The sequence below is a fragment of the Rhincodon typus genome, chromosome 13, assembly GCF_021869965.1.
Source record: "Rhincodon typus isolate 14 chromosome 13, sRhiTyp1.1, whole genome shotgun sequence".
NCBI lineage: Eukaryota > Metazoa > Chordata > Chondrichthyes > Orectolobiformes > Rhincodontidae > Rhincodon > Rhincodon typus.
The window spans coordinates 54,497,980-54,522,995 of NC_063344.1; the positions used below are offsets into that span (position 1 = coordinate 54,497,980).

At 39.2% G+C, this 25,016-nt stretch overlaps 1 protein-coding gene across 2 annotated transcripts in view; it reads left to right on the forward strand.

Annotated features, from left to right (window-relative positions):
- LOC109914776 (calcium-binding protein 39) overlaps positions 1-25,016 on the forward strand; it is an 80,965-nt gene that overhangs the window by 44,431 nt on the left and 11,518 nt on the right. For both annotated transcript variants that reach the window (XM_048604415.1, XM_048604414.1), the window contains exon 2: positions 9,049-9,189. In XM_048604415.1, coding sequence (XP_048460372.1) covers positions 9,076-9,189 — 114 coding nt within the window. In that variant the 5' untranslated portion in view covers positions 9,049-9,075. The remainder of the gene's footprint in view (positions 1-9,048; positions 9,190-25,016) is intronic.

Sequence of the window (25,016 nt, forward strand, 5' to 3'; positions counted from 1 at the left end):
TGGAGACCGTTTTGTGGAGCACCTACGGTCAGTTCATGACAAACAACAACACCTCCCAGTCGCGAACCACTTCATCTCCCCCTCCCCCTCCCACTCCCACTCCCACTCCTTGGACGACATGTCCACCCTGGGCTGCCTCCAGTGCCACAACAATGCCACCCGAAGGCTGGAAGAACAGCACCTCATCTTCCGCTTGGGAACGCTGCAGCCCAATGGTCTCCATGTGGACTTCACAAGCTTCAAAATCTCCCCACCCCCGACCTCATCCCAAAACCAGCCCAGCTCATCCCCGCTTTCTTGACCTGTCCGTCTTCCCTCCCACCTACCCGTCCCAACTCCCTACCTACACTCACCTTTACTGGCTCTGTCCCCGCCTCCTTGACCTGTCTGTCTTCTCTCCACCTATCTGCTCCTCTATCCACCTTCTATCGTTGCCTCCCCCCCTCTCTTTATTTCAGAGCCCCCTTCCCCTCCCCCATTTCTGAAAAAGGGTCCAGACCCGAAATGTCAGCTTTCCTGCTCCTCTGATATTGCCTGGCAGCTGTGTTCATCCAGCTCTACACCTTATTATCTCGGACTCCAGCATCGGCAGTTCCTACGATCTCCTTATGATTGTTCAAACTCGTTTCATTTTGGATCAATTAATAGACTACTTTTTAAAAGTTTCTTTTGCGTGCTGTACATTTCAACCTTAACGGTTCCCCGTATATTGGAGTATTTTGAAATTCACCAGGGGTCCTCAGACCGCACTTTTCAAACCCATGACTACTACCATCCGAAAGGACAAGAACAATAAACTCGTGGGAAGACCGCCCCTTTCAAATTCCCCTCTAAGCTATTCACTATCCTGGTTTAGAAATGAATTGTCGTTCCTTTGGTGTTGCTGGGTCAAAATCCTGGAACACCCTAACAGCACTGTGGGTGCACTAAATGGACTGCAATGGTTCAAGAGGCAGCTTGGTGCCACATTCTCGAGGGCGACGAGGGATGGGTAAAAATGCTGACCCAGCCAGCACCATCCACATCCCACGAGTGAACAAATCTCTTGTACAAATTTTGTCTTCGATGCCGTGTTAATATCTGAGGATTTTGAGGTTTTTGTAGGAAATCAATTGCATTTGAAAGCAGTTTTAAAATTTTGGTTGGTCAGTAAGAATGAAAGCACAGGGAAATGTCTTAGCTTGCTGTCATTGTGAATGATTCGGAACAATCTTAGAGAAAACACTGCGTATAAGGAAATACTTGGATAAACTGAATTCTAGCAGTTACTTGCTACGGATATTATTATATTTATGTCTTGGATTATTCTAAATCAATCTCCTTCAATTTAATGAACCTGGTAGGTAGTCCCTTTGCAGAGGACATGTTATAACTTGCCTGATTTGTTTTTAATTTGTTCAAGAACTACTGCGTTCTTGAGGTCTAAGCGTGCCAACAATGCTTTTGGGAAGGGAGTTTGCAGAATTTTGACCCAGTAACAGTGAAGGAATGGTGGTTATGTTTCTAAGTCTGGGCAGTGTGTGGCTTGGAGGAGATTTTACAGGTGGGTGGTGTTTCCATGCATCTGCTGCCCTGCTGTTTAGGTGGAAGAGGTCACAGGTTAAAGTGCTGTTGAAGGAGCCTAAGTGAGTTACTGCAGTGTTTCTTATAGAAGGTACACACTGCTGATACTGTGTATTGGTAGTGAAGGGAGTGCATGTCTCCACCTCTTGAGCTATCCTGACCACACGGCACTAAATTGCATTTAATATGTAAACCTGTGTTTATGATTTTAAGTATTTGACTTCTGTAGTACTCCTAAAATGGAGACTAAAGAGATTGCTAGCTCCCACAGTCTACTGAGAAGCCTTACAATTCTCCATTGTGGGGAAGATCATCACCTGAATCCCCGCTAGGCGCCTTCTCCCAGTCTCTGAAGAAATGCTTCACGAAAGCAAGTGCGGCTTCTAATCAAACCATGGAACTATGAATGTGATTTTCGCTGCTCAGCAGCTTCCACTACGTGACCTTCATCAATCTGACCAAGGTATTTCACTCCAACAGGTAGTGCCGTGGAAGACTGGCTGTCCAGTAAAATCCATCATCGTCCCCCATTTCCTCCATGGCTGTGTCAGCGACAGTCCTCACTGATGACAATATGACAATACTTTGAGTTCGAGACGGGATAAGCAGGGATGTATCGTCAACACACCATTATTCTTGTCAAGGACAAGCTTCCCAGCAGTGTGGACATTGTCTACAGGATGTTCCTTATCTCTGCTGTCTCAAAAAAGAACTTAATGCCTTCATGGAAGCATACTGAAGAATTGGTCTTGGCCTCGACTTTGACTCAAGTCCTTTACCAACCCGACCCCGGTCAGGTTCCAGTTCACCCCATCATTTAGATCGACTAAATGTGGAAAATTTCCCTTACCTGGGAAGCTACCTCTCAAAGATTTGGTGTTCATCCAATCTGCATGCTCTGCCTTCGGACACCTAGGGATGGGATTCTTCGACTGTATCATTTGTGCTGATACCCACGTCCTTCCGATTCTTCTACATGGGTTCAAAACCTAGACTACATGCAGATATCCTGTCAAGACCCTTGAAGTACGATCAGTGCTGTTTGAGATGGATTCTCTCATCACCTAGGACGATAGACGTACTAAGTGTCCTTGAAGCAGCTAATAGTGCCAATATTGAGGCTACGGTCATCTAAAACCAGCTCTGGTAGGCTGACCGTGTGGTTAATGCATAAAAGCATCCTATTCAGAAGAAACTGAATTGGAGTAGACTCCTGCATGGAGAGACACAAGGGCAGCACGGTGGCACAGCAGTTAGCCTGCTGCCTCTCAGTGCCTGGGACCTAGGTTCGATTCCAGCCTTGGGTGACTGGCATTTGCATGTTATCCCTATGTCTGCGTGGGTTTCTTCTGACCACTCCAGTTTCCTCCCACTGCCCAAAGATGTGCAGGTTAGGTTGCTTGGCCATGCTAAATTACCCTGTAGTGTTTGGGAATATGCAGGCTATGTGGATTCGCCATGGGAGTTAGAGGGATAGGGTGGACAAGTGGGATGCTCTTCAGAGAGTTGGTGCAGTCTTGATACGCTGAATGGCTTATTTCCGCACTCTGGGGCTTCTGTGATTCTCTGAATTCTTTGAAAGCACGAGGAAGTATGGAAAGGAACTGGAGAAAGGAATGCCATGACCTTAAAGTAAAGGGCCACTTCCACCTGTCTGAAACGCCTAAATGTAGCTCTAGGATTGGGCTCGTCGGCTGCACAAGGACCCACGTACCCAACAGGTATGATTGTCCACCTAGGAAATGCTGTGTCACCCACGACCAGTTAAGTCATTAAGCTCCATTCTATTGGGTTCTTTATTAATTCTGTCAAGGCTCAATAATTTTTGTTCGACCAGCATTGATAAACTTGTACTTTAGTCAATTTGTTTAAATGTTTTCATCAGAATAATCAAGCATTTGGGTCAGTCTGTTGATATATACATGCTTGAAATTTTGTAATGCCACCGAGTGCTGGAAAGCCAGTAAAACGGGTATTTGTCACAGTATAGTGGGAATATTGCTGCCAGGGAAGAGGATTTATTTTTTTTTAAAAAATGAAGTTTGTGACGAAGTATTAGGACAAATGCTTCTGGCTGTTAGTAGTTGCCCTCCATGCATACATTGTGATACCAAACATTGGCCATATTTTCAAAAGATATACCAAGATTGTAGATATTTGTCTTGACATTGTGTTCTTCAGTCTATCAATTGTATCACAACTTGTTGCTGGAAGACTACATAAAACTGCTGGTTTTACAAATTTTATATAAAAATGACACTGCCCCAACCACCAAAATCCATGGTGTGCGCCTTAATGTGGATAATTTCCCACATCTCGGGAGTCCGCTCTCGGCGTGAGCGGACATTGAGGATGAAATTCAACATCGACTCCAGCGTGCCATTGCAGCCTTCGGACATCTGAGGAAGAGAGTGTTCAAAGTCTGAGACCTCAAATCCATCGCCAAATTCATGGTCTACAGGGTAGTTGCAATCTCCAGTCTCCTGTGTGTGTAAGAAAAATGGTCCATGTAAAGCAGACATAGTAAATGCCTGGAGAGCTATTACCAGTGCAACCTTCACAAAATCCTGCAAATCCACCACCTGGATAGGCATACCAACATGCTCATCCATTCACAGGCCAATATCCCCAGTGTCAAGGCACTGCTCACATGTGATCAGCTGTGACCAGTAGGCTACACTGTTCAAATGCCTGACACAAGACACCTAAACAAGTGCTCACAATGGTGAGCGATCATGAGGGCAGAATCGACACTGTAAGGACGCCATTAAACACCCGTCTAAATAAATGCAACATCCTCACTGAAACATGACAATTGCTTGTGTTAGAATGCACAAACTGGAGAAGAAACATCTGCAAATGTGCCAACCACTTCAGACATCACCATGCGGAGCATGTGGAGGCCTAACACACAAAACGGAAAGAGTGCTCTGAATCCAGAGCAGCCCACCTACCCACCCACCGTGTCAAGTATCACCTGCCCCTGTTGTAGCAAATGTCCTTCAGGGAAGGAAACTGCCATTCTTACCTACATGTGACTCCAGACCCACAGCAACGTGGTTGACTCTCCACTGCCCTCTGGCAATTAGGGATGGGCAATAAATGCTGCCTAGCCAGCGACACCCTCATTCTGTTAATGAATTAAAGAAAAAGAGCCTGTGACTCCAGGATTGAGCTGTTTAGCCTCCACGGAATTCATCCCTTTAGAGTAGAAGCAAGTCATGCTCGACACTGTGGGGCTGCCAAAGATGATGATAAACTGGCTGGACGTTCAGCTTATACAGACGTCATATTGACTTCTGTTTAATTTTCACACATACTAATTGAATCTAGAAACAAGTGAAGTCCCATCTGCATTCTTAGCTTCATCAAAGTTGTGTGGTGATTAACTGAAGTGCTATAAATCATTACGTTAATCTGTAGGGTTTCATCTGTTCGCTTCATATTTCGAATTCCAAGCTCAAATTCATTTTTTCCAGTAAATTGTATTCTGAAAGCTTCTCAACTAAATTTGATTACAGTAGATAGATGCAAAGATAGGAGCTATAACTTCCCAAATGCCAGTGTATTCTGTTATGCATAGATAATTGTGACTTGTTGATAGAGGGAAACTTTTCATTGCACTTATTGGATTTAGTCAGTTCCTTAACTGTAGATTCCACAGTGGTCAAATCTGGCTTTATTCATGTTTGAGTTGAATGTGAAAACTTTACACACAAAGCATGAATTGTGCGCGCTGGGTAAAGACAGTAAATATGGGAACTTCTGTATTTTAGTCTGTCCTGTTTTTAAATCATGTATTTCCCTTGACTAATGTCAAGATGGAGGCTGAATTATCTCTTAGTTACCTAAGTATTTCAGTTTATCTCAAATTGAAGCCTATGTTGTATATCTACCTCTAGATTTTACTGCCTCTTGCCATGACTGCTACAGTGCTCCTTGGTGATTTAAAATTGATTCTTCCACAAACTTTCAATTTGCTCAAAATTCGTCCTGGCTGCTTCATTATCCCACATTAAGTCTCCTAAATTTCCATCTATTGGATATTATCTCTCTCTCTCTCTCTCTCTCTCTCTCTCTCTCTCTCTCTCTCTCTCTCTCTCGAAATATCCACTTTCTTTCATTAAAAAAGACACAAATGTAAGCTGTTTTTACAGTATGGGCTTATTACAGGAAAAAGGCTAACTTGTTTTATAAAGCACTTTTTAGAACATTCTAATGTTTCAAAGTCCTTTACAGCCAGTTAAATTGTTTTAAAGTGTAGTAACAATTTTTCTCCTACATTGAAAAGTAATCACTAGCACATTAGTCTAATTAGCTGAATATTATATTTTTGACGTAAAATGCTTCTGGTTTTCTCATAAGAATTTATTTTCCATGATGTCAACATTGTTTGATAAACTGCTCAAAACATCTGGATTGCATACATTTAATCTTAATTATATCTAACGCCCTTCAGTCATTTGGTAGATGTACATTGATTTTGTATAAATACTTTATTGAAAATTTTAAGACACACAATGAAGGCAGTCTTTTAAAAAACATAATCTTTTAGGTTTTAGAACGCCCAAAGAAAAAGGAGTTAAAGCTGCTTTTCTTTTCAAGTTACTTAAAAAATACAATCTTTTGAAACATCTCTTCATTCATTGACTAATATTACTTAAACATTGTGAATTGACTTGATTCTCACATCTTAATTTTCTTAAATATTTTGCTTTGGTAATTGTTTTTCATTGATGTTATAAGTTTCTTTACGTTAGTTTGTGAGGTAGGGTTCAAAAATATTTGGAAAGGCTATTTAATCACTTGAATCTGGATTGCTCAATTCAAGTTTGATCCATTTGGAAATTAAAAGCTGATGCTAGTGAATTTGCTTGAAGTTTGCCAAGCGTTTGACTGGAAATTTGACATTGTTGTTTTTGTCAGGAACATGTATGATCAGTTCCAGGATGAACATGTGTTAGGATCTAGCAAACCTCTCCTGAATTAAGAAGGTGGTAAATGGAGTTTGTAAAGATGGGCAGTCAACTATAAGGAAGATTAAAACCAAATTAATCTGAGACTGTTAGGCAAACAGTCTTCCCCATATAACTCTGAGGAGCTACTCCCAGTATGTGACTTCCTATTGTGAAACCCTTCCTCTCTTAGTATTTCCTGTCACTGTTGGGGAAATTTTAAAACTGATGCTCAACATCACCAGAACACCCACTTAATTTTTTTAAAATTAACATAGCTTTGAATTATGGTTTCACACTTCTCAGGATGGGGAAAACTTCTGTGAACATACTTTCTGTTATGCCAACTTGTCCCAAGGTAATTAAGATTACATTTGTTATCAGAGTCTTCCGTAAGATTCTGAGAAATGGAAATTTGCTTGATTTGTTCTGACTTGTTCCAGATAAATTCAATGAAAAAGGGACCTCATGCAAACTCGATAACCATCCAGCTAAATTACAGATGATAACATTTTGGAGATAGCCATGTTGAGTGCCTGATATAGCAGCTAATATTGAGCTGCAATTATCTCTAGGAAGTTCAAGTCTTAAATGCATATATTGATATGAATTGCTTTGTTTTTTAAAAGAACGATGCATTGAGACAAATGCCTTCTTTCAATGTTGTACACTTTCTATTTCTAAGCTTTGTGACTTTGAGTTTATAATTTGTTTCCTATGCTGCTTAATTGTACCACGTTTTTAATTAAGTATAATCTTTGCATTTATTATTGCACTTTTGACATAGAACAATGCCCCAGGTTGCTTCACAGAGGAGAAGCAGATTTTGAAAACTTAGCTCAAACATCTTTTTTAAGTTAACTGTAATTGGGAAAGGCATAATAATGCTGTCGTTTGAGCAGTCAATCTGAAGCCTACTAAGGCTGCACTGTTGAAAATGGAACAGAGAGAAGTTGGGGAGGGATGAAATGGCCAGGGTAGGGGAAAATCTGAGGGAATGTAAGGGTAGGTGTGATTTTAAATCTTATCTGTTGGGAGATAGAGATACACATGGGTCAGAGTCGAACATGATAGATAAACAGAGCTTTCTACTAGACAGGATGTGGATTGCGGAGCTTTGAATTATTTGTTAGTTATACTGCTGAAAACATTTGATTCATTGAGGCTGAGACTTGCTTTGAATTGTGACCTTAATATGGTAGAATGTATATTCAGTTTGAGAGTAAAAACTTGGATCAGAAACAGCTGTGCTAGACATCCAAAAAGGGTCATGGGGATGTGATCCAGAGGCTCCGATAATGTTCCAGGTTTGAATTCCACTGTGACAGAATTTGAATTCAGTAGAAGTCTGGAATTAAAGTCCAACGATGACCATGAAACTGTTTTTGACTGCCATGAAAACTCAGCTGGGTTACTAACATTTGGGGGACAGTGCCAAAATTGGGAGGACTGTCTCCCAGCTATCCTCTTGTGGGAGAGGATGAGATCAGAAGGCAACATCTCAGTCGGGTCACCCATTTAAGACAAAGATGAGGAGGAATTTCTTCTCCAAGCTGGTGATTCTGTGGAATTCGTGAAATGGGCAGAGGGCTGTCAAGGCTGGGCCACTAAGAATATTCAAGATTGAGATGGTCTGATTTTTCTTTAGAAACAGTAAGGGGATTGAGGGCCATTGGAAAAGCTAGGGAAGTGCAATGCGAATACGAGCATTGAGGTCAGGTGACTGTCTATTGTACTTTTGCAAATAAAATAACAATTTTCAAGATCTCTATCCCTAATTAACAAGCTGGCTAGCAACACTAATGTAATTGTTTCCACTGAGGCAGCAGATCTTGCATCCTGCATCAATTTAATTGTGAAAAATGTGTGATTAATTGAGGGTTTTTGAAAACTTAAAATATGCTTGTGAAAGTTTTGAGTCTCTAGAGCACTTCAAATGTCACAGTTTGTGTGAGATGCTACCCAATTGCAGCCAAACTATCTGAGAAAAGCTTTGGAAAGAAATGGTTATTGACTTTTTCACATAACTTAGATTTGTTAAGGCATGGAGCAAAGTCATGCAGTTCCCAGTATAAAGAAACTTTCAAAAAACACCAGACTTATTTTAGGCCACAACCTACAGGGATTATTTGAGCTTTGTCCTTAACGAGACAGCTGTCAATGAGATTACACTGATAAGTGTCACCTTAAGGGATCTTGGGCTTCTGGAAAGTGACCAAGGGCTTTTCAATTTTTGTGGCTAGGCTACTAAGGCTTTAGATTATTGATCATTATAACAAATTGATTAAAATAAGTTTGTCTATATTGCTTGCTGATCTGGAACCACCAGGTATTTATGTCGCTTACGATGTCTATATTTCGACCATTTCTTTAAAATGATGAACTTGCATGAATCAAATGAAATAGTTAAATAATGATACTTCAGTAGTCAAAAAATTAAAATTATTAAACTATTAAGGTTGTCCTATTTCTGATATTGAAATGTGTTCAGAAAAAAATTCTAAAATGATTTTTGTTTTGCCATTTACAGGTGAAATAATCTGCTCTTTTGGCAACAATGCCATTTCCATTTGGCAAATCCCATAAGTCTCCAGCGGACATAGTGAAAAATCTAAAGGAGAGCATGGCGGTATTAGAAAAACAAGACATCTCTGATAAAAAGGCAGAAAAGGTACAGTGCCTTCAGCATGTGACATCACTTCATGTTTTTGTTATTTGAGTACTGAATGAGAATTTCAATAACGCTTACTTCAATCAGAGCACTTTCCTTAGCACCTGCAAATGCATGTAATTTACTGTTGAACTTTTGTGGTAGAAATTTTTTGAAGGTGTAATGGCTATAAAGAATAAAAAAAGAGCTGTCAATTAAATGTTTTAATTGCAGTTTATTTTGCCTAACATTTAGGCTAGCTATTTGTGTATGTTCTCTAATTCTGAAAATAGGCATATACCCATTTACTGCTAGTCTGTTATGCTGAGCTAGAGCAAAAATATAAAAGTTATAATCGGAACTGAGTCTGCATCTTATACAAATAAAGAACTGTCAATTTTCTAAACACTGCAGTAGGATTATATAGGCTTCTCATGCAACAAACATGTTCTTGTAACTATTCAGCACATTTTAGATGGATGTGCACCAAATCCTTATTCTGACTATTTTCTTAGGGTTGTGTCAGCCATTTTAAATTGAATAAATTTGTGTATGGATCTTTTGATATCGCCAGTCATTTTGTCAGTAGTCACAACTTAGTAATTACAGGAACTGTTGAATTTATTGACCCAGTGATAAACTGATATCCTGCATATTTAACGCATTTGTCACTGCCTTGCTTCTACTCCATTTTGTGTCATCAGCTCCTGACAAATGCAGAATGGCTGGTAAACAAGAGGTGGGACTTCATCTGCGCTGCTTAATTGATAAAGATATTCAACAAGTTCATTAACCCATGAACCCAGAACAGCAGTGCTCTCATCTTTAGCCAGTCTGTCCTATAGAATGTCCTCATTTAAAATTTCCCCATTGAATGTTGCTTTGTTTCACAAATGCCAGTTTTCAGCCAATTTGGTTTACTCCACATGGTAGCAAAAAGCAGTTGTAGGTACTGGATACTGCAGAGGCTATGGATTAGGACAGCATCCCAGCAATAGTCGGAATATGTATGTTCCAGAACTTGTTGCTCCTCTAGCCATGCTGTTCCATGACAGTTACAGCAGTTGTATTAAACTGACAATCTGGAAAATTACCCGGTTATGTCCTGTACGCAAAGCAGGAGAAATCTAACCTGGCCAATAACTGACCCATCAATCTATCCTCAATCATCAGGAAAGTGTCAACAACAGTGTTATCAAGCCGAACACATTGTCAGTTAGCAGGTAATTGCTAAATCAGTTTGGATTCTGCCAGGACCGCTCGGCTTCTGACACCATCTTGGTTGAAACATGGTCAGAAGAGCTGAATTCCAAAGGGGAGATGAGAGTCAATACATTTGTCAGTGTGCCATGAAAGAGGTGTGGCGAAACTGGAGTCAATGGGAGGATGGGGAAACTCTCCACTGGTTGGAGTCCAAACCAGCACAGAGAACTGTAGTTGCTGGTCGGTCATCTTGGCTCTGGGACGTCTCTGTAGGAGTTCCTCAGCCTAGTGTCGTAGACCGAACCATCTTCAGCTGTTTCATCTGTGACCTCTCTTATATCATAATGTCAGAAGTGGTGCTGAACATTGTGTATTCGCAATCTCCTTGTGCATTTCCTCAGATATTAAAGCAGTACTTGTCCAAATGCAACAAGACCTAAACAATATCCAGTCTTGGGCTGACAAATAACATTCATGTCACACAAGTGCCAGGCAATGACCGTTGCTTAGCTCCCGTCAACATCCTGGGGGTTGCCCATGACTAGAAGTGGAACTGGACTAGCCATGTAAATTTATTCCAAAATATCAGGTAAAAGGCTAGGAATCCTGCAGTGGGTTACTCACCATCTGACTTTGCAAAGCCTGCCCACCAACTGCAAAGCACAGATCATGAGTGTGATGGAATACTCCCCACTTGCCTGGATGAATGCAGCTACAACAACACTGGAGCTTGGTGCCAGCCAGGACAAAGTAGTCGACTTGACTGGCGCCAAATCCGCAAATGTTTACTCACTCCACAGTTTGTACAGCAACAGCATTGTGTAACATATAGAAAAATCTACTGCAAAAATGCATCAAGGCTGCTTCAACAACACCTTCCAATCCCACAGCAACTGCCATTTAGAAAGAGAAGCAGTAGATAGATAGGAACAAGAACCACCTACAAGTTCCCCGCCAAGCTATTGATTATCCTGGCTTGGAAATATATTGCTTTTCTTTCAGTGTTGCTGTTTCAAAATCCCGGAACTTCCTCCCTGCTGGCATTGTGCACTATTTATAACAAATGGACTGCAGCGGTTCGAGAAGCAGCTCACTACCACCTTCCCAAGTGCAACTAGAGATGAGCAGTAAATGCTGGTTTAGCTGGTGATGCCCACATTCTGTGAATGAATAAAAATAAATCCCTACTTCTAAACTGGTCAACCAGGACAAAAAGCTTTTCAGCCTCCAGGCTGAGGGGTGACCTTATTGAAGGTTATAAAATCATGAGGGGCATGGATAGGGTAAATAGCCAAGGTCTTTTTCCTAGGGTGGCGGAAGTCCAAAACTAGAGGGCTCAGTTTAAAATGACAGAGAAAATTTTAAAAAGGACCTGAGGGCTAATGGTTTCAGGCAGAGGGTGCTTTGTGTATGGAACAAGCTGACAGAGGAAGTGGTGGAGGGAGTACAATTAGAACATTTAAAAGGCATCTAGATGGGAATATGAATAGGAAGGGTTTAGAGGGATATGGGTGAAATCCTGACAAATGTGACTACGTCAAATTGTATGTCTGGTCGGTGCGGATGAGTTGGACCAAAAGATTTTTTCTGTGCTCTATGACTCTGTCTACTGTCATAGTGTCAGTTGTGGTTTATTTAGTAACAATCCACTCCTGGACTTGAGCACAAAAAATCTAAACTGAACAAGTGATGCGCAGTTGGAAGCGCCATCTTTTGAATGAGACGATTGACTGTAACCTGCAATGCTGTTTGGAGGGATTGTGCAGTCACAATGGGCCAAATGGTCTCTTTCTGCACTGTGGGGATTATGTAAACCTGACCCTCTTGTGTGATTGGCTTTATTTAAGTTGGAAACCTGGGTTTTGTCAAAAGTATGTCATTTTTAAACTCAAATTCAGCCATTTTATAATCACTATTTCCCATGGGATCTTGGACCAGAAGAGCAAACTTGTAAAAGTGATACCAGTATGATTTGACTGAGTATGGCATCAAGGATCCTGAGTACAGTTTGAAGTCGTTGGGGATGCTTGATGTGTCCATTGTGTGGATTTATGCATAGTACAAGAGGATAATATGTTTACTGGAGGTCAGTCATCAATACCAGGATGTAGTTGTGGATGTTCCTCTGGGGCTGTCTTTTGCCTAACATCTTCAAATGATATCCATGACCTTTCCTCCATCATAGTATTGGAAGTGGGGATAACTTGATTGAACATTCTTGAGTTCCATTCACTGTTATTCATACTGAAGCAGTAAGATCTGGGTGATCTCCAGGAATGGCTGTGACATGAATGCCACTAATCTGCTAAGCACTGACCAAGAGCCTGGATGTGTACAATTTCAGCAGCACTCGTGGATCTCAAATCCATCCAGGACAAAGTTCCCCACTTGACAGTCATCCCACTCAACACATTTAAACTTTCACTTTTCATTGCAATGTGGTTGCAATGTGTGCCATTTAGAAAATTCTCTGCAGCAACTTACAAAAGCTTATTTGATAGTGCATCCCAAATTTGCAACTCTGCCATCTAGAAAGAGCAGGGCATCAAGCTCATGGGACCATCGCCACATGTAATTACTCACCCAAGTCACCCACCATCTTGACTTTGAAATATTTTGCAATTACTTCACTGCTGCTCAGTCAGAATCCTGGAGCTCCCTTTCTAACACTATATCCTGTGAACTGCAGCAGTTCAAGAAAGCACTTGTCATCACAATTAGAGTGAGCAGTTAAGAATGGGCAATAAATGTTGGCTTTGCCTGTAATGCAAAATGCCATGAATTAATGTTGAAAACAGATACAAGTAGATATAATTTCTTGAAATTACATTTCTTAGACTGTCTCTGAAGTTGTAAATGTAACTGAGAATTTGGGCACAGATCTTTCCAATTCCTTTAGGTACCAGTCTTTTGGTGGTTGAAGGCATTGACATCTTGTGGTTCATGGTGTTTGTCTTGGTTTTGTCGAAAGTACGTCATGTGGAGTTCAGCACTGTATATGCAGGCAAAAACAAATCGCATTACAAAGAGGATATACTTGATTTAACTGTGACTGAAGTGCTTGATGTTGCCAACGAATCCCATTAATTAAAACCGTTGCCTTCCTTTGTACTGACATTTTCACCTTGAATTAAATTTAAAGAGAAGGGGCTGTTGCACCTGCATCAACATGCTTAAAATCAGTTTAAAGAAGGGTAGTTGCAAGTTGAAAGAGATGACTTGATTTTCTGTTCTGAGTAATCCTGTTATAACAACCAGCGAGAGGGGAGACTGCACAGCATTGGTGGTTGGAGGAGGTGGGTGAAGAGAAGCATTATTACTTGCTGAGTGTATAATTACTGCAGAGAAATTAAGTTTGGCAGAGCCAGCTTAACTTGAACCATTCTGGTATTTGATGCAACTCCTCTTTAAATAAGCTTCCCTCCAAAGTAGAGAAATGTTGCTAATAATGAGTGTGAACGCACAAAGCAAAATACTTGCTTAAGTGAAGCTGGTTAAATATTACATTTCACGTCCGTTCAGGAATTCAGTTTTAATGAAGAAAGGATTTTAATTTTCAGTCTGCCTGTGTATTATGGTATGTATGTAAAAAGAATTGGGATATTTCTGTCTCTGGTGGCATATGAATGTAGACAGTGTAGGATTTTCAAGAATTTGCGTAGGGATTTACATCTGCTTTTTCTCTAAAGGGCCCACCCATCCCAAATACCACACCTGTCATCCTTGCCCTCATGGGCTGGTATTTTGGATGAGAGTTTTGGAGGATTTGAGTTGGTTGTAGTCACTGAGTCGTAAGAAAGCAATTTATGTCATAACTTTACACTCATTTTTATGCACTGTGTTATAAGAAGAATGTGATTGCACTGAAGTGGGTACAGAGGAGATTCAGCAGGATGTTGCTGAATGGAGCACTTTAGCTTTGAAGAAAGACTGGATAAGCTTGGGTTATTTTCTTTGGAGCAGAGAAGGTTGAGAATGGACCTGATTGAGTTGTATAAGATTATAAGCTAATTTTCTGTAATAAACCTGTCCAGATACGTTATGATATTTCTGGAGCAAGTGGAACTTGAACTTGGGCCTCCTGGCTCAGACGTCGGGACACTGCTACTGCACCCCAAGAACCCTGCATGTAATACCAAGGCCGCATCACTGTTTCTGCTTGGGTTTGAACTAGGCACCTCTTGCATGTTAGGCAAATGTGATAGCCACTTTAATATTGGGTGAGTTTATAAGGGACATGCACAGAGTGAATAGAAAGCAGCTGTTCCCTGAGTTGAAGTGTCAATAAATAACAAGGGGGCATAATTTTATGGTGAAAGATAGAAGGTTTAAAATTGCGTGATCTTCAATGTTCTGCCCTGAGGGTAGTTGAGATGTAAAACCTCACAACCTTTAAAAAGTATTTGGATGAGCATTTGAAATAGTCATAGTAGAGCGTGGAAACAGACCGTTCTCTCCAATTTGTCTGTGCTGACCAGATGTCCTAAATTAATGTAGTCCCATTTACCAGTATTTGGTCCAAATCCCTCTAAACCCTCCCTATTCATATACCCATCCAGATCTCTTTTTTTAAATGTTCTAATTGTACCAGCCTCCTCCACTTCCTCTGCAGTGTTCCATACATGCACCACCCTCTGTGTGAAAAAGTTGCCCCTTAGGCCTCTTTTAAAGCATTCCACTTTCACCTTAAACCTATGCCCTTTAGTTTTGGACTCCCCTACCCTGGGGAAAAGACCTTGACTATTTACCCTATCCATGCCTTTCATGATGTTACAAACCTCTATAAGGTCACCCCTCAGTCTCTGATGCTCCAGAGAAAATAGCCCCAACCTATTCAGCCTCTACCTACAGCTCAAACCATCCAATCCTGGCAGCATGCTTGTAAATCTTCTTCTGAACCGTTTCAGGTATCACAACATCCGTTCTATAGCAGAGACCAGAATTGAACGCAGTATTCCAAAAGTGGCCTAACCCATGTCCTATACATGACCTCCCAGTTCCTATACTCAATGCACTGACTGTCATAGTCTTCAAACCTGTGGACTGGAAAATAGGATAAATATAGGTTTAATATAGTTTTGATGGTGCAGACTTGATAGACTAAATGTCCTCTTTACTGCATGATTATATGATTTATTCTAAATCTAAAGTATTTAACATGGTGAATTATTTACTCAAGTGTGCTAACGTAAGCAAAGCAATGTGTAATTGATTATTGCACTATTGGTTTGTTTTAAAGAATTGTTATTCAAGCAGGCTTGGGAGCTCATCTATAATGTCTTAATGAAACCCCATGTGTGTGCTTTAGTATCATTAAATGAACACAAACAATTGCTTCCTGATCTTTTGAAGTATCAGTTCTTCGGATGCTTTAGTATTCATAGTTTTTTCTGCTTCTTGGTTGTATAAATTTTTAGCTTGCCAGCGAGAATGTCAGCAATACCCTGAGATTATGATGTCTAGCTTTCAAAGAAGCTTTTACTCTTAATATATCTGCAGTATATTCCAAACTATTTTGCATCCAATTAATTGTTTGTCTGCTGTGGCTCAATTGATAGCTCTTGCCTTGGAATCAGAAGCACCTCTAGTGCTTCCGTGATCCCAGAATTCCTAACATTACTAGCTGTGGTCTCAGAAGAATTATTTTTTTCGATAGATATTGATGCTCAATCTGCTGTTTTCTAGAATTTGTACGCTGTGCTTTTATATTGTAAGAATGAAGATTTTAGAACTGAAATTATGCTGTAATATGTTTTTAAATTTTTCATAGTTTCTAAAGCTTGATTACGGGCTTTAGCAATGATCAGCTTTCAGATAAGTAAAATTGCAGGTTGTTTCTTTGGTTCAGTGTCTAGTTTTATTTGAGTATTCCCAGTTGAATCGACAGTTTTAGAGACAAGTGTACACACTGTTTGAGCAAAATAAGAAATATGAGTTCAATATGTAAAAACTCCTGCCAAAAAAACTCCACTACCTACATGTTTGATAAAAGTTGTGTATTGCTGTAAAATGGCACATTTGAGAGAAACCTTTTTGTCTTGCAGTCATCAGGACCGTTCTCAACAAATTACCAAAGTAAAAGGAAACAACACTCATACTGTTTGAAAGGAGAGTGCTGATTGTTTGACAAATGAGCTCTGTTTGGGGAAAATTGTTGCCATGAGGAATGTGAGTCAATAACTGACAGTTAACTCCCAATCTTGTTTAAACTTTAAACAAGGCACGTTGACTCTGGTCCAGGCATTGCCTTTAAAAATGAACCAGAGAATAGCTGTTAACTAATTTTACATTGAAACTGGTGCCATCCTATACATTTACTTTCAGTCTGCAAAGACCAGGTCCCTGTGTATTAATATATGTAGCTTCCAGAACATGTAAAGCCTGAGCGACAGTCCTAAATAGGTTAGCATAATTCTTTGCATGCTCAAGATAATATAGCAAGTGTTGTCCAGTTGCCAAATTGCAGGTGATCTCTCAATTTCTCAGGGCAATGCCTAGACCAGTCAGAAGAGGGTTGGTGTGGGTATTCCCTCTGACCACATTTAAATTTATTTTGCTGGGACTCGATACTTTCTTTAGTTAGCCATTCTTCTATCTAAATAATTTACTCTGTGAAATTCGTTCTCATTTGTTCTTTTTTCAAGCCAGTGGCAGAATCAAAATATCTCTTGTCCATGTATGAGGTGATATTCCAAAGCTGAGGGCTGTGTGCTTAACATTTTTTTAAAAAAAGTGAAGAAACTGTGGCTCTGGAGCCTGGAATGTCAACTTTAGACTTTGACAGAATGCTTCCTGTATTTGACATTTATTGGATTTCAAATCCAAGAATAGGTATTGAGGAATACAGTTGCCCTTTCTCAAGTTCAGCAAACTGTTTTGAACGAGGTTATGATGCTGCTAAGCAGATGATGGCTTAGATATTGAATTTGTTTGCAGGATAGTTGTTCACACCCTAAGATCAGTTGTTTGATCTCAGTAAATGAGAATTTTATTTCATTCCACTAGATATTTTTATTCAGTATGCTGAAATGGTGGCAGGTTGAAGAGTAGAATTAATATTATTGAGAAGTTATCAAAGCTCAAATTGAATTCACAGATGTAGAAACCAGTTTTATACTTAAATAAACAATTTTCTCTATGAAACAGCAGGTGTTTGTAGTGATAGTCATCTGAGCAAAAAGATACATGTAGCAACTTGAATTTAGAAATATTTCCTAATTAACCAGTTGTGACAATACTATAGCTTTGAGGTGTGTGTAGTCCTTTTTTTTCGAAGGGAGGTTTTAAGGCAGAACTGATGAGCAGTCTACTGAAAACTCTTAAAGTAAGCAGCTTGTGAGGTCTTGGTATTTAAAAAAAACTGTTGGATCAATAGAAGTGCCTGAATGAATGTGGTCAAGCTCCCACAGCCAAGATTTTTAGTTTTAGTTTTCAGCACTTGTTGCTGGAGTCTCAGCACAGTTTGGAAGCTGCAATACATCTCCACTGCTACATTCTTTAGTTTTCTCTTGATGTTTTTCCTCCTGGGCTGCTAGAATTGCATGTGACACAATCTATTTTATTGACATTGACTTTGCCTTTGCCTTTGCCAAGGGTATGTTTATAGGATGTTATTATATTGGAACAGTTAATCAGTAATAGTTTCTGTATCTACTGTTTTGTTAAGCATTTTGATTGTTACAATTAAGTCAGTTCATTTTTCTTTCGTATTTTAACCATACTGTATGAATAAATTGTTTTGATTAACATCAAGTAGTTTGACCAATCGAATTGCATCTGGAATGCAGCACTTTACAGTTACCTGAAAACATTAGGGTCTGGGCTATCTTCTGAACATTTTGAATGTTTGGTCTGGATCATAAGTGTTCAGAGATGTTATTACGCACCTCTGGACCAGGTGGAACGTGAACCCAAGCCTCCTGGCTCAGACAGAGGCACTTGACCACTGTACAATGAGGACCTTTTAAGATGTCTTCGTTGACCTACTTTTCTGTTGTATTTTTTAGTTAGTGTTAGACACAACACAGAATATCACTAACGTGAGAGATCTTTTCATTGTCACTGTTACATTCTTACATGTTGTTGAAAATAATTACCTAGTTACTTTGAGTTAAGGCAACAATTTATCCATCGTTTTATCAAGTTTTGGGAATAAAAATAGAAATGCAAAGTTTGGCAAGTTAGCAAAGCCCAGATTTGATGTACAAGATTCTACTGTTCAGTTTGTTTAGCATATATATGAGAAGAAAAATCACCCTTCGATAATATGTTCATCTCAATCTATTGTTTAATGTATGTGATGCTTTTGGCTCCTCATTTCCTATTGCTGCTGTCACTATCGTCATTGTTACAAACCTTTGAAAAGTCTCTCTCTATTGAAGTCAAGCTTGGAAGGAAGGGCAAAAAATATAATTAGTGTTGGTAGCTTTTCGCATTTTTTATTTTGTACATTTAAAAACCTTTTGCACAGTCAGTCATTGCATTTTATTAAATTATAGCAACAAAAGTGACACCAAAGCCTTTAACTTGTTCTTTGTCATAGGAAAGTTTATTGACTAACATAAACAGTACCTGAAATTAATGTTAATAACATAAAATGTAATAGAAAGAACCAATTCATCCTCTTCCTTTGTGGGCAGACTTGCTTTTGAATCTTCAAAAGTTAGTCTGAGCTTAAAATCTTTAAATATGTGGTAAGACACTGTCATTTTATTTGATAAAATTCTCAAATTTGCTTAAATTTATTGCCAGCTTTCTGTTCTGTGCAAATCCAAGCTGATTTTTTTTTTTGTTCGTGTATTTGAACTCTGTTTTCACTTTGACAGTTTACATAATCTCTGCAGTAATTGCTGAAGCCCTAGTTTCACATTGCACTGAAAGTAATGTATTGCCCATCTCATTCCTGCACGTGGAAATTACTATCAGATGTTGGGTAAAGAGTGATGTGTTATGCTCTGAGTGGGACAATTCATGCAGCCAGATGATCATTTGAGGGGTGGGCAACAGCAGATGTGGTATTCATGCATTTTACATTAGACATATCTATGAGGCAAGTAAACCACAGAACCTTTGTAACTCTGCAGAAAAACTGATTTAAATACTGGTAGTATATTTCCTGTTTTTTAAAAAAACACATTTTTACAAATTTGTAAAGCCTGCATTCCAAGCTGTGGACTTATAGAAGACAGGGAGATGGAGGGGAAATATGCTTTGATAATCAACATTTTAAGCTTGCAACGGTCAGTGTATTGAAGAGTGCTATACTGTGTTTGAGTCCTAAATTTCAATTTTGTTCAGTAAATCCAGTTATAGACCAGAATGTATAAGATTAGATTAATATTGCTTTTGTTTTCACTGGGAGAGAAGAGAAATGTAGAATTGATTACCCATCAGTCTGAATTATTCTGAAAGTTAGAGATTATTTATGGAGGTGACTAGCAAAGCACTTTGGTCAAGAAATGACTTGCTGAATTGGGTAGATGTTGAACAGCAAATTAGGTAAAATTGTTTATGAAAAGTTGCCAAAAATGAATATTGTACCCAGATTATCAAACCTCCAGTCAGGAAACTTGCTGATCTGATCTATGGTTTGCTTACATTGAGCTCATGTGCTTGCACTGCAGTCTTAACATTGGGTCAATATTGGAGGGCAAACATCTGGCTCGTTTGCAGAATGTTGAACTTGTGCAAATCACCGAACTACAGACTGTAACTTGGCATTCAGTTCAGCTGTACATCAGACTAATCTTGACTATAAACATTTTGTTTACAAGTTTTTTTCATAGTTTATAAAGTTGGGCTATGTTTATTAATTTGGGTTTTTGCATAGATTTCACTGTTCTGACAAAAATGTATAAAAAAGTATCACTAAAATGGGTCTGTGCTGATTCAGTCAGTCCTAGATATGTCAGCACTTGCCATCAAACAATTGTTGCAGATGATGGAAAGTTGCCTTCGGGCATTCACATCACCACTATGCGCTGCAGTTAAATCCTGAATCTGAGTTATTTTAGTAGTTGACCTGTGCCACTCTGGATGGTCTTCACAAGTCAATGCATCCAGGTAAAACTTATCCATCCCACTCTACCCCTGAGAATCATATTGCACGTGGGATCAAGTGACTCCTAAAGAATGTCTTGTGGTTTCATATATATGAAGCACTATGAACTGTTTCCAAACACTTAAAACCAATTTGGAAGTACTAAAGAGAAGAACTAATTTAGAATAATAAATGGAGGCATTGTCAATAACAAACAAGCTTCTCCAAACTCCTTTTAAACCAAAATTCTTGAATAATCAAAGAATAGTTCACTCACGCGGCTGTAACGTGGGAAGTTGGACCACTTTCTGAATTTAACCCTGCACTGATATTTCTTAAATGTACTTGACCATAGGTGGTGCTTGGATAACCTTTAAGCAGCAATAATGAACCTCCTGCATTGTGTCTGGCAATCTGTCACACTAGCATGATTATTTCTTGTCCATCTTTCAACTGGACTTTCTGGGCTGACTGTTAACTTGATTATTCTGACACTGTTGGTTGATATTGACAGATATCCGATATGGTCTGAAAGATCAAAAACAGTTGCTGGAAAAGCTCAGCAGGTCTGGCAGCATCTGTGAAGAAAAATCAGAGTTAACGTTTCAGGTCCACTGACCCTTCCTCAGAACTCGGTTCTCAGTTCTGAGGAAGGGTCACTGGATCTGAAACATTAACTCTGATTTTTGTTCTGTTTTTGTTCCTGATTTACAGTTCTTTCGGTTTTTATGGCCTGAAAGATATTTTGTATACGTCCTTTTCTGATCACTTGCAGCACACCTTCACAAATAGCTAAATTGCTTACTTACATACCAAACAAAACTAAAGCAATTTGTATTTATAATGGTGTACAGGGAATTATGTTTGTTACACATGAGATCTTTGGCTTTACAGTTTGAAATGACCTTAAGTGTTAAGGCAAACACGATATTGTAATACATTCACTTCCACTTCTCTGACCTTTTAAAATGGCAATAACAAAATGCCAATGTGAAACTATTAATGGGAGCTTGCATGTTTTATGGGATAAATGAGGCGTAACTTCAGTTTTCAAGAAATTGATTCTGACAGCTTCAAGAACTTGAATTAGTATGGGTTACTTTGGTAACAGGAGAGCATTTTTTCATTACTGATTTCATGCTTGGCTCAGTAGAAACATGCTTAAATAAGAGAATCATGGGTTCAAGCCCTCAATCCAAAATTTATACATGTAACTCAGACTGTGTCACTTTATTGCACTGTGTGTTAAGTATTGATTAGTTGCTCTGAAGTAATTGATGTGAGCATATGACCGACAAGTGAATTAGGAACAGAAGTAGGTCATTCAGTCCCTTGTGCCTGTTCTGCCATTCAATAAGATCATGTCTGATCACATAGAAATCTCAGATCCATATTTCCTGCCTATCCCAATGATGTTACAGCCCCTTGCTTAACACAGATCTATCTATCTCTGTCTTCAAAATGTACAAGAATTTTTCAGGCCAGGCAGCTGGTGGAAGTAGTTTCCTGCTGCTCTGATGCTGCCTGGCCTGCTGTGTTCCTCCAGCTCCACACTGTGTTATCTCTTTTGAGAGAGTGTGTTTTTTGCCTGATCTTGGTTTTAAATGGGTGACCAATGATTTTAAACAGGAACCCCTGCAAGATTCTCCCATAAGTGGAAGCATCCTCTCCACATCTATCTTGTCAAGACTCCTCAGCATTTTGTTTCAATCAGTTTACCACTTACTCTTCTAAACACCAATGGACGCAAGCTTAGCTTCTCCAATGTATCCTCATGAGGCAACTTGCGCATTGCACGTGTTAGTCTAGTAACATTCTCTGAACTGCCTCAAATGCATTTATATCCTTCCTTTTAAATAAGCTGACCAGTACTGTGTGCACAGTTCTCAAAATGCGGTCTCACTAGTACCCTGTATAATTGAAGCATAAAGTTCTTTTTATATTGAATTCTACTCATGATGCATGATAACATCTTTTCCCAAATATGTGCCATACCTGAATACTAATATTTGATGATTCACAAGCAAGGACGTGAAATCCCTCTGCATTTCAGAGCTCCATAATTCCTCACCATTTTGGATAATTTGCTTTTATTATTCTTGCCTAAATAGACAACTTCATAACTTTCCTCATTATACTCTCTTTTGCCACAGCTTTGCCCACTCGCTTAAGCTATTAATATCTTTGTGTAACCTCCTTGTCCCCTCTTCCCAATTTACTTTCCTGTTTGTTTGTGTTTTGTCAGCAGGTTTGTCAACCATACTTTCCATCTCTTCAAGTCATTCATATAAATGTTAAACGGTTTACGTCCAGCACCAGGTCCATGCCTGTGGTGCACGACTTGGCGACCTGAAAGAGATCCATTTACACTTACTGTCTGTTTGTTAGCCAGCTAATCTTCTATCCGCATCTATATTCTATATGCTATCCCCTACACCTTGAGCTTTTATTTTCCACAGTAACCTTTGATGTGACACTTTATCAAAAGCTTTCTTGATCTCTAAGTACAGTATATGAACCAAGTTACCCTCTATCCACAGCATAGTTACCTCCTCAAACAACTGCAATGGATTGTTTTATCATATTTGACCAATGAGCTGCAGATGTCTGAATCTGAAACAAAAAACAGAAATTTCTGGAAAATGCAGCACATTTAGCAGCACTTAAAAGAGAAACAGTTCATGTTTTTGAATTGAATGGCCCTTTTTCAGAACATGTTAAAGCTTTTCTTCCTATTTAATGGATAGTTTGTTCAATTGCTACTTGTGAGCTGCACTGCCTGTATTTTTCTGCCTTTTGTTATTTCCACCTATACTGATTCTATTTACTGACCTGAGTCAAGAATCATCAGCACATGTCCTTGTGTCTTTAAGTCATGAGAAGATGCTACTTTTAGTGACCAGTTTGCCTAGCTTGTTAATGATTTTGTAAAGTTATAGTTTCCCAGCTCTTCGTTTAAACCATTACCCTACTGCAAAAGGTAATGCTCACCACCCAATCTTCTTTGTATTATTCCATACTATTACTCCTTGATCATTATTTGCACTTGCTGTGCTGCTATTTGTATAAGTGCTGTGTATTCCTCTCCTCTTTCCCTGATAACGCTGTAAATTTCTTTCTTCATAATATTTATCCAATGCAATGTTGACTATTATTATTGAATCTTCCTCCAATGTATGCTAAATCTCAAAAGCATGTTTTATAATGAAAGAAATCTTGCTCGACACCAAATGTAGTATTTGACAAATAGAAGGTAGTGATTACTTAGGTCAAAGTACAGCAAGGGCAAAAGGCAGTTGGGAGAGAAGAATAGAAAAGAAAAAGGACGGAATTGGCCATGCAAAACAGTAACAGGAAAGAAAACCCTCTACAGTCTGGGATACCAGGAAATGTTTAATGACAATTTTAATATGTATGGTTCATGTCGGAAGTAGTTTGGGCAAGATGTTGACCAACATCACCTTTGAGAACCATCACTCTACATATGCTTTGATCTCTAACCAAAGGGTGATTTCTATTCAACTTCTCGAATGAGCATTCTGCCACAGCTGATACAGGTAGTGACATTTGCCTTTCAAAACCAATAAGATGAACTTTGAAATTTGTAAAGTACAGCTCACTTGGATTGATAGAACTTTTTGTGTATTCAGTGTGTTCAGGTCTTAGTATCTCCAGTCAGCAACTTCATCTATTATCTTCCTATTCTGTGGATGATTTTCATGTTGGTGACAAATCTGTTGATGCCAAGAAAATGTTCTTGGTCTCTTTGCCTAAAGATATACATGCCATGGAGGGAGAGCAGCAAAGGTTCATCAGACTGACTGCTGGGATGGCAGGATTGTTGTATGAGGAGAGATTGGGTCGACTTGGTCTGTATTCACTGGTGGTTAGAAAAATGAGGGGGATCTCATTTGAAATGTACAAAGTTCTGATAGGGCAGGACAGATTGGATGCAGGGGTGCTGATTCTTCTGGCGTGTCTAGAATAAAGGGTCACAGTCTCAGGATACAAGACAGGCCATGTAGGACTGAGATGAAATGAAATTTCTTTACTTGGTGTTAAACAGTACAGAATTTCACAGGTTCAAGACTGTGAGGGTCTGGTTATTGAATATATTTAGAAAAGTGGATTTTTAAACACGAAAAGTGTGGAATAGAACGGGGAAAGACGGGAATGTGTCATTGAAGTAGAGGATCAGCTGTGATCACCTTGAATGACTGAGCAGGCTTGATGGGCTGAAAGGCCTACACCACCTATTTGCTCTGTTTCTACCATTACCAAAATGGCATGGTTGCAATTTGGCATGAGGGTCTGAACAAAACTGTTGTTTCATCAGTTAATAGGATTTTTGCCACAATTTTGACTTTCCATAGTGGTGCATGACACATCTCTGCTGTATGATATTGAATCACTTGCACATTTATTAATCTAATCATTTGGTAACTAACATTTAAATCTTTTTTAATGAGTTTTTTTTTTCTACATGGACAAATAGTTTACCATAAGGTGCTGTTGGTTAATGCAATGAAGAAAAGGATGCATGTACAGAGATGGTAAATTCCTGGGGTCTGTCTTTTATATAACTGACTAAAAATTTAAGTTTGCC